Raw genomic sequence first — 10,503 nt, 5'->3', positions numbered from 1 at the left:
ACATAAGGGCGTGGTGAGAAGCTGTCCAGCACAGCAGAGTGAGAGCTGAACTGGGGGTGAGGATGCCTGATTCTAGTTCAGGCTTGGCCACCAACTGGCTGTGTCACCAGGGACAGCACAAATCTGGTCTCGGTGCCCCCACTTGTAAAGGGGCATACATTAGGGTCCCCTTCTGAGTCTCACATCTGATGATACGAAGGACTTGATAGTTCACCCCTAAAAATATCTCTTTTTCTCACCAGAAGGAAAGGACCTCAGAAGCCTTCTACAGAAAGTCATGGCACATAACCAGGAGCTGTTAGCAGAGACCAACGTTATCAAGTTCAAGGACCAAGACTTTAACTCCTTGCGAGACCGTTGCCTAAGCAGGGGCTGGCTCTTTGAGGATGAGACGTTCCCTGCCATGGCTTCTTCCATAGGCCAGAAGCTGCTCCGGGAAAAGTTTTTCTCCAACATAGAGTGGAAGCGGCCCCAGGTGAGTGAGCACCAAGGAACTCACCCAGCCCCGGGGCCCTCAGAGCTGCCTGCTCCGGTACCTCCCACTGAAAGGAGGGTGGGCCTCGGCCCTGATTTTCCGAGATGGCCCAAACCACACTGGAAGCAGAGTGAAATTATCTGGTCCCTCTGCTGCAGTGGTATTATATATCCACTCAGTGGGAGGCAAAGCCCCTGTGACAGCAACCAGGACCTCAGACCCCTGGGCTCTAATCAAGTTCCAAGGCTGAGCACAGCCTTAGATTAAAATGCCTGTTTTCTCACCTGAAAAATGGGAAACCATGAGGATTGTAGTAATTGGTCTTTAGGGTCTCCGCCACCTCCGCAACTGAGCCTGTCTGTCAGTCTGTCACTGGTTATTCTCATCACGTGTCAGTACCTTGATATTATTTTTCCCTTCCTTGTTAGAACTTGCACAAAGGGAAGAGCTCATGTCAGTCATTATAAGATAGAGTGAATTTAAATGACGGCCTTGCATCTCTCTTTTTTTATATTCACACTCTCAATCTTATAAAGGCTTGATCACCTGTATGTGGCTTGTAGACAGCAGCTGTAAAATTAGGGAGACACTGCAGGACAACATTCAAACCACCCCGGCTCCCCCACCCCAGCAGATGGCCACTGACTCCACCTTGGAGCAAGGTGAGCCTTGTTGGGTTTTCTAGAACTATCTCAATTTTAGGGCATGAAGCTCCACGGGAAATTTCTCAGCAGATGCAACACTCGTAATCTCACCAGGGCCACTGCTGACGCAAAGGACCCGGGTAAGGACCGCTTTGAGGATCCTGATGCCCGAACTTCTGTCCATGCTTCCAAAAGCTGCCAGCAGGACCTAGGACGAGAGAAAATTATGTAATGTCTAGTATGCTGATGATTACAATATCAGCAGCTGTTATCGGACACTGATGAAATGCCAAGCACTCCGCTGAGCCCTTTCCACAAAGACAGGTCAGGTTATACAGAAAAGGTGTTTTCTGATGGTGTCTATTAAGAGGCTCTGAGGTCCCCTAAAGCAGGCGTCCTTAAACTATGGCCCACAGGCCACATGCGGACTGCCTACCACATTTATCCGGCCCTCCAGGTGTTTTTGCCTCAGCTGCCTGTCCTGCTTAGCAGCCAACTTGTCCCAGGCCCACAGTATGCACTCTCCAACTGTCTGAGGGACAGTGAACTGGCCCCCTGTTTAAAAAGTTTGAGGACCCCTGCCCTAAAGCATCTGCCCAGTCTGTGGAAATCTAATTCAGTTCTGCCCATGAGAAGGACAACTCTAGAATCAAGCTCTGGAGGTGACACCCTCTTTCACCAAGATGCGACAGATTTGTGGCTTTGGGGAAGAGAAGAGTTGTGAGAATCAGGTGGGTTTGGGGCACTGCTTAGAGAAAGATAGGGGTCTTTCAGCCTTCAGGAATAAGTCCCCAGAAACTCTCGCTTCTGGCTTCACCTCCTGAGGAGAGCTGAGGCAGAGGACTCTATTCGAAGAAATTCCGAAGGGTCATTTTTCTTTTCCTTTGTTATTTTCAGAAGCTGAGATTCTTTGGGAAAGTGTTTTCTTCTTCTCTCACAAGGTGCCGAGCAATAAGATGTGAGACCACATCTGTAGTGTTGAAGACTTTATAACATTTCTATTTAGAAAAGGTTAAGAGTTTCTTATTCTCTGATGCTGGCATCATTTCAGTTTGTGACAGCTTTTGGGGGCAAGGAGAAACTGAGGCAAACAGAGGTGAAACGACTCATACAGAATCATGCCAGGAGCCCACAGTACAGGCAGCCAGGGCCCGAATACATATTTCCCCTTCCCTTCTTCATCCAAAGCCTCACCCGAACTGGGCCAGGGACTCACTCTTCATTCCAGCATCTCTTTATAAACACTGTTATTTCTTTCTGTCCCTTATCAGAGTTAGCAATGCTTACATTTGTATGGTACTTTCCAGAGCTTTCCATGCACCTTCTCTTACTTTGTCTCCTTTGTTCTTTCCTAATTTTGTAGGAAAGAAAACTGAGGCTCAGACAGGTGCTGTGGTTTGCCAGAGTGACACAGTTAGCGAGGGAGGGAGCCAGGATCTACACTGAGATCCTCCACACACTGCACTTTTCCTCATGCTGACTTGAGCACCTCATAGGGACTCTGTATGACTTTGGATGAATGAATGACTGAGTAAGTGGATGAATGAAAGATTCTATCTATGGGTGCCTGATGCAGGTCTCAAACTCACGTGTGTAGTAGAGAAACCTTGGGCTGACCTGCTTTCCAAGCAGGAAGGCGGAGGAAAGAGCCGATGCACTCACCCCTTCAACACTGTGATGTCCCTGGCTACGAGCTCACAGCTGTCCCAGCAAAGAGCTCTGGAAGAGGAGCCACGGCCAGCCAGGGCCCGTCCTAACAGTAATGGCCACACTCCCACGTGGCAGGCCTGACTTCAGGGGCTTTGAATCACCGAATCCTCACAGTATCTCTAGGATGTGGTACGATTACTAGCCCCATTTTGCAGATGAGAAGCAGAAACAGAGAATAGAGCAATCTGCCCAAAGTCATGCAGCTGGATGGTCGCAAAGCTGGGATTTGAACTCTGGGGTCTGGCTCTAAGACCTGAACTCCTAACACCACATTAAATTGCCCCCCGTGAGGCCTCTTCATAAATTCATGTCATGCTCTGGGCTTCTGTTTGCCACTAATAATATTTTACGCACTCATAGAATCTCTTACCTCATGTAGGTATCCAGGAAATCAATCACTCTTTAAAATAGATCTCTCTGTCTGTGTTCTGCCCTTCTTTCCATTTTTTAGGTAAAAAAAAAAAAAGAATAGGGTTAAAAATGGTACCTGTACTGTATATTATTACTTTAAGGAAAAATAAATACAATACTTAGAATAGTGTCTAGCACATTGTACGCACTTACTAAACACTAGCTACAGTTACTGTGGTTAGTTTGGGAGGGTTGCCATAGGCCAGCATCCTCAGGGCTACCCCCTGGGATTCTCAGGTTTTTCACAGTCATCTCAGCTTCAGCCCTTGGCCAGTTTGAGCAAATACTTTCAGTGAGAAATGCAGGTCAGAGGAAACCATTTGGGGGCTAAGGGGATGCTGTCAGGGAGTGTGAAAAATGCCTTTCTTCTCATGTTCTCCTTCCTACTGCTACTTTTAGAAGCTTTTTTTTTTTTCCACTGCATCATAGCTGTCAGTACTTTTAGAAGCTTGACTCCCATTGTACAGCTTGCTCAGAGCCTGTTCAGAGGTTGACTGGTGCTCCTTAAACTCCCACTGTATAATGGCTGAGGTGGCTACCGAGGCTCTGTGGGCATTCTCCACATTCTAGGCTTTTCCAGACAATGGGGAAGCTCTTACACTAGACAACTATTACACCATGATGAACATCACTGTACTGTGAGTGTTCATCCCAGCTTGGTAGGTTCAACAATAGCCCAAGAGTCTGGGGAAGGAGAACCAGACTCAGCTTTCTATGCCTGGTGCAGAAAAGTTGTTTTGTGTTTTATGCTTACCCATCTTTCTCTTTTTCTCTCTCTTTCTCTCCCCCGCCTTTACCTACCCTTTCCTTCCTCTTCCTCTTGTCCTTCCTCCCTCTAACAATTAAACTAATCCATTTTGCTGCTGAAACTTTCTTTGAGGCGGAAGCCCCCTTCACATCCTGCTTCACTCTGCTTCTCTGTTTAGGGGGTTTCCAACCCTCCCTCCCCCGTCACGTCCTACAGCCGCTGTGGCCGTTCATTGAGTCGGACACCACTCCTCCGTGGTCCCTGCAACGCCTGGTCTCAGCAAGAGACAATTTTAAGAATTACTATTCACGGGGCATCTGAGTGACATTTTCCTAAACAAATTTTGGTGCTTAAAGTGGCTCATTTTTAGAATTCTTATTTTACGGAAAATCATAAATCCCATTTATCAAATGTGCACATGTGTGAAGTAATATCTTAAGTGCTTCACATGCAATATTTAATTTAATTACCCTAACAGTCCTATGAGGTAGATAATATTATTATCCTTGTTAAGTAGATCAACACTGTCTAATAGAACTTTCTGGGATGATGAAAATGTTCTTTTTGTACTATTCGATACAGCAGCCACTAGTCTACCTGGGGCTACGGGGCACTTGAAATGTCATTGGTGTGACTGAGGGATTAAAAGTTTTAATTTTATTTAACTTAAATTAATTTGAATGTACGGATCCACATATGGCTTAAGGCTACCATATTGGACAGTACAGAACTGTAGATCTTCTCAGCGGTCACCAATGTGTGTCAGATGGAGAGATTAAAACTTCATCTGCATCCTCATTCTATAGTGAGGGACACTATAGAATTCACCTCTCGGCTGAGGAATGGCCGATGTGCCCCAAGCATGTTGCCCAACTCGGGCTCAGAGTTCAGCATAGAGCCCCGTTGTGGACTCTTGCCTGGGGCCGCACCGGAGGGAGGTGTTGCCTATCTGGGCAACAACTCTCATCTTCCCTGCAGCCAGAGTTTCTGAAAGGATCATTCACTAGAAATGACCCACCTTGGGACCACAATGTGTTCTTCAGGAAAGGAAGAGGTTAACAAGTTGGAGATACGAGTGTCAGTGAGGTTGCAAAGACATACCAAAGGCCACAGGTAATAGAAAATGACAGAAAGTGGCTGTGCCAACAACTAATTGCCATTGTGCCAAAGAACTTTGATGCCAATAAATCAAAGCCCTCTAGCAAAAATAGAGAAGGGAGTTACATTGCCACCTGTCCCAGCCTGAACTTTGGCCGCCGTCTCGACGGGCTGAATGCCGAGATGCTAAATATAGTGTTCCCTCATCCAAGAGCAGCATGCAGTCTGACGAGGTGTGTGAACAGCCTTTGGAGAGAATGCAGGGATATGCAAAGTGCTGTCACGGTGGAAGACACACCTCCGGAGGCAACTGGAGGCTAGTTTAGTACCTTTTCAGAGAGGGCATTTTCGAAGATTCCAGGGGATTTTGCATTACATGAGCTTCTGACATACCTAATGTAACAGAGATTATCTCTAAACTTTATCTGGAGAAAGAGCTCTACAATCTAGAATTAAGTTACTGAGATTACTTAGTTGACTGTTGCTGATGGCTTCTGTATTATTCAGGATTCTCCATAGAAATAGAGCCAATAATATATATCTTAGTGATGGGTGTGTATGTGTATGTGTGTATATATATATATATATAAAATATATTACTATATATGTGTGTCCTATTGATATATTTATCAATAATTTATTATCTTTATGTATAGATAATATATATCTTAATATATATCCTGATATATTTATATATATCTTAATATATATCCTACTGATATATTTATATATATCTTAATATATATCCTACTGATATATTTATATATATCTTAATATATATCCTACTGATATATTTATATATATCTTAATATATATCCTACTGATATACTTATATATATCTTAATATATATCCTATTGATATATTTATTATGAGAGATTTGTTATGAGGGATTGGTTCACATGATCATTGGGCTGAGATGTCTGACATGTCATCTCCAACCTGGAAACCCAGGAAGGCCAGGGATGTAGTTAAGTTTGAGTCGGAGGCCTGGGAACCGGAGGAGCTAATGGTGTAATTCCCGGTGTCAAGGCAGGAAAAAGTTGGTATCTGAGCTCAAGCAGCCAGGCAGAGAAGGGAAAACTCTCCTTCCCTCCATCTTTTGTTCTCTTTAGGCGCTCAGTGGATTGGCCGATGCCCACCCCCACGGGGAGGGTAATGTGCATGACTACATGCACCGATTCAAGTGCTATTCTTATCTAGAAACACCCTCACCCACATGCCCGGAAATAATGTTTAACTGAATATCTGGGTGCGCCCTTGATGCAGTTGTTAGGTTGACATATAAAATTAACCATCACAGCTTCCTTCTGTACAGACGGTGTTTCCGAGGCCCAGTCCCTCCCCCAGAGTCAGAAAACACTAACGTTGGGAAGACCCTGACCGCCGGTGAGGTCAGAGGTGAAGAGCGAGGCACAGTGGAGGCAGACGCCTGATTCCTAGTCTGCGCCCTGTGTGACCTGAGACAAATCGCTCAACTTCTCTGAACTGCTTTCCCGCCCTGGCTGGGCCTCAGGATCACCCGAGTTGCCGTGTAAATTCCGAAGGCCACCTCTGACTGACCTACTAACTAAAGTCATGGGCGGTGGGCCCGCCAGTCTCCACAGCTGCAAAGCTGCTGGGATTCTGAGTTGCAAGCCGCTGGGGACTGTGGGAAGCTGATTCAGGTTCTTGTCACTCCGGCCTCACTGCTGTCCTGATGTGTCTAGTAACAGGTGACTCACCCAGAGCACGCCCATCTTCTCAGCCATCTTTGCCTGTTTTCTAGTGGACCTTGTCTCAAGAAGCCAGCCTGGCAGACTAAAACCCTCCGAGTGTAATTCCCATCCCTCCCACTTTCCCTCTCTTTGGACTATTTTCCACAGCTCTGAAGCCCTGGGTGTGGGGTGGGGGGGACAGGAAGCTTAGAGTACAGAAGACATAGGTGCTGGTTTTGTACCCACCTTTGATCCAGACTATCCCAGTGTTTCCCCATAAACTTGATGTTGACTATTCATTTGTGGTTTCAAATAATTGCCATTTAATTTTCATCACGTTAAAACACTTTCCCATTCCTAACTAGCTAAAATGTTTGTTTTTTAACTTTAACTTTTACTATTTTGGTAAATCATAAAAAGTTGTGTGTTTATCAAATGTCTTCATAGCATTTATTAAAAGGATAGAAATAATTTCCCCTTTGGCCCATTAAGTGCTATTTCACGATTAGATTAGATGTCCTGATATGAAATCAACCTTGCATTCTGCATTTCTATAGCAAATCTTACTTGATGATAATAGATTGGGCAACATTATTCTGGGGCGCGTGTGTGTGTATTTTCCCTCAGTTGGACAGCAAGACTATTCTGCCTTCTTAAATGGTGGAAGGATTCTTTTTTTTTTTTTTTTTAAACACTGAAACTGTAAATGACATAGGAATTGTCTATTCCCTGAAAATTTGAGGAACGGGAAAATCACTTATCCCTAGGAGCCTTTTCAGAATATTAGAGAGATATTCTTGGATAACTTTCAAATACTATCTCAAGGTTACAAATCTTTTCAGGTTATTTATAAACTTGATTCATTTTCAACCATGTTCATTTTTGTCAGAAAATCAACAGTATTTTTAAATCGATTGACATAAAATTCTACATCATGATTTTATATTTCTAAAACCCCGTTTTTATTTCTAATTTTATTTGGGTTTCTCTACCATATCTTCCAAAGGTTGGGTCAATGTAAACCCATCCCCCCAAATGGAACAATTTATTTACTTTATCATCTTGCCGGTTTTCTGGTTTATTTTATAATTCACTAACTGTTCTCTTTATTACTTTCTTCCTCCTATTTTGGTGAGGCTTTTTTTTTTTTTTTTTTGCCTTTTTCTTTCTAAGATCTATGAGTTGACTGCTTAATTCATGTTATTATTCTATCTTGTTTAACAATGAATGCATTTGAGGCTATGGGTTTGTCTGAGTATAGCCTTTTAAATTTTGCAAATATTTTAGAAGAAGGAAATCAATATTTATTGAACATGTACTCTGTCAGAGGCTGCACTGAGTGTTTCACATCCCTCCTCTTTTGTAACTGGAGGGACTGTCCTGCTTGGGAAGGCTGTTGAGGGACTGCCAGAGAAAGTCCAGGGGCCAGGCACCCAGCCCTCAGCAAGGCTCTGATGCGTGGCCACCACTGCCTGATTGTCTCGTCGTTTGATTGTCCCAACTGTCCTTACATTTTGTGTTATTGTTCCCATTTTACACATGAGGAAACAGAGGCTTAGCAAAGTGAAGGAAATGGCTCAAGGTCTCAAGGTCACCCAGGGAGACATGTGGGGCCAGGATTCCACACCAGGTCTGTCTGGACATGCTCTCCAAGCACCGCCCCCCACCCCTGCCCTGGGGACCCCTGGAGGGAAGAAGAAGAGCCACGACTGGGGGCAAGGAAACAGCAAAGCTGTCTTTATTCCTGGTGGGAAAACCCCAGGGCCTCCACCTCCTCCTTACTTCTTGTGTGTGCAGGACCTTAAGCATCCTGCTCCTGACAGCAGGCCTCCTTTGAGACCGTGAGTCCCTTTTTCCAGTAGAAGAGGAGACAGTGAGAGGCTGCGGAAGTGCCCCAAGCTGTGTTAAACGCGGTCCACGAGGGGCCCTGCACACACAGCCAAAGCCCCTCCCCGGTGTCCCTCCCCGTTTGCTTGTGTTCGGGGAGACCCCACGTCCTGCCCATCATGGCTCTGCAGGGGGTCGGCCTTGGTGCTGCCCGAGTCCCCCTCGCTGGGAGGGCCTGGGCCTGAGTGCGCCTCTCCTGGAGCCAGGCGGGGTCAGGCACTGGTGGAGAAAGCGGTGGGAGGAAGCCTGGTGCGATGACGCCCACAGCGGGGCCAGTGTCTCTGCAGGCGGGCACACCTTCCTTTGCCCCTTCATCCACGTCTCCACCAGGAAACTGTCAGTTTGCGAAGAGCTGGCAGGTTCCACAAGGAGCACGCCTGTGTACATTAAGCTGTTGAGCAAACGAATCCGTTTCCACTTTGCAGGCCTGCTCTCTGGGGACTTATTTGTTAATGTGAAAAGAAATGATACAGGATCAGTTACCAAATTACACAAGCTTATACACAGAAACCCAGGAAGAGCTGCGCAGAGAGGAGGATAATCCTGCAGGCTCCTGGTGGGGGCGAGTCTAGAGAGCCGGCAGGCGTCGGGTGGGAGCCAGACCTCCGGCCCAGCGCTCTCCCAATGTGCCCCGGGAAGCCCTTCAGGGACTCACGGTGCTCATGCCCGCTGACCGTGCCCCACTTTCCCCAGAAAGGGCCCTTTCTGTGGCTGGTGGCTGCTGTGTGTGTTGGAGGCTGGGGAAGGACCAGGCACCGGGTCACAGTTCCTGAGAAGAGGGGCTGAGGCCTCCAGGCTCTCACTGTGCGTTAGCCCGGGGGTGGCCAAAGAGATGGCGCGTGCACACCTGTATCCCGGTGGCCAGGCTCGAACCTGGAGTCCAGGATGCCTAAGCTGATTTCTGAGAGATTCCATTTGCCAAGAAAAGCCTTATTATGAAAAGCGGCAGTACTTTATTATATTTATAAAAGTCTCCTCCAATAATTATATTCTATTTATTTATTTATTTATTTATTTATTTTTTTTTTTGAGACAGAGTCTCACTTTGTTGTCCAGGCTAGAGTGAGTGCCGTGGCGTCAGCCTAGCTCACAGCAACCTCAAACTCCTGGGCTTGAGTGATCCTTCTGCCTCAGCCCCCCGAGTAGCTGGGACTACAGGCATGCGCCACCATGCCCGGCTAATTTTTTATATATATATCAGTTGGCCAATTAATTTCTTTCTATTTATAGTAGAGACGGGGTCTCGCTCTTGCTCAGGCTGGTTTTGAACTCCTGACCTCGAGCAATCCGCCCGCCTCGGCCTCCCAAGAGCTAGGATTACAGGCGTGAGCCACAGCGCCCGGCCTATTCTATTTATTTTTAATGATTTGTTTATAACCTCTCAATAAAACACTGGCCTGTAGGGATGGGAATGGCTATTGGCTACAGGATCCTGAGTCCTTGTTTGTGTCATCTCCTGGTACACTATGCTCATGCACTGAGGGCCCGTCTCCTCGGTGACGTCTGCACCCCCTCGTCACCTGCGTGCTGACAGCAGCAGAGCCTGCAGGAGGAGGGGAACTTTCCCAACCCGGATTTTAAGCACCCATTTAAGAATTAACCTCTACCCCTCAAAGACACAGTGCATGCTGTCTTAGGCACCACACTGGGACATAAGGACATGAAGAACACTCATAGCTTTTCTCCCTCTTTCCCACAAAGGATTTATCCAACGGCTCCCCTCACTTCATCCTGGAAGGTGTAAGCAGATTTGACATCCAACAAGGAAAGGCAGGTAAGAACTCAACGTCTTCCCTCCCAGCCCTGGATGAGGGCAGGCTGCCCGAGTCACGGCA

The 10,503-nt window shown here is 46.4% G+C and overlaps 1 protein-coding gene across 1 annotated transcript in view; it reads left to right on the top strand.

The window, feature by feature from the left end:
• Positions 1–255: 255 nt before the first annotated feature.
• The window catches only part of CAPN13 (calpain 13), a 55,547-nt gene continuing 45,299 nt past the window's right edge, over positions 256–10,503 (top strand). The window contains exons 1-2 of the mRNA XM_076000446.1: positions 256–475; positions 10,370–10,442. Of these exons, the coding sequence (XP_075856561.1) occupies positions 278–475; positions 10,370–10,442 (271 nt within the window). The 5' untranslated portion in view covers positions 256–277. The remainder of the gene's footprint in view (positions 476–10,369; positions 10,443–10,503) is intronic.

This window comes from Microcebus murinus, chromosome 3 (genome assembly GCF_040939455.1).
Source record: "Microcebus murinus isolate Inina chromosome 3, M.murinus_Inina_mat1.0, whole genome shotgun sequence".
Lineage (NCBI taxonomy): Eukaryota > Metazoa > Chordata > Mammalia > Primates > Cheirogaleidae > Microcebus > Microcebus murinus.
This window is presented reverse-complemented; position numbering and strand designations above follow the sequence as displayed.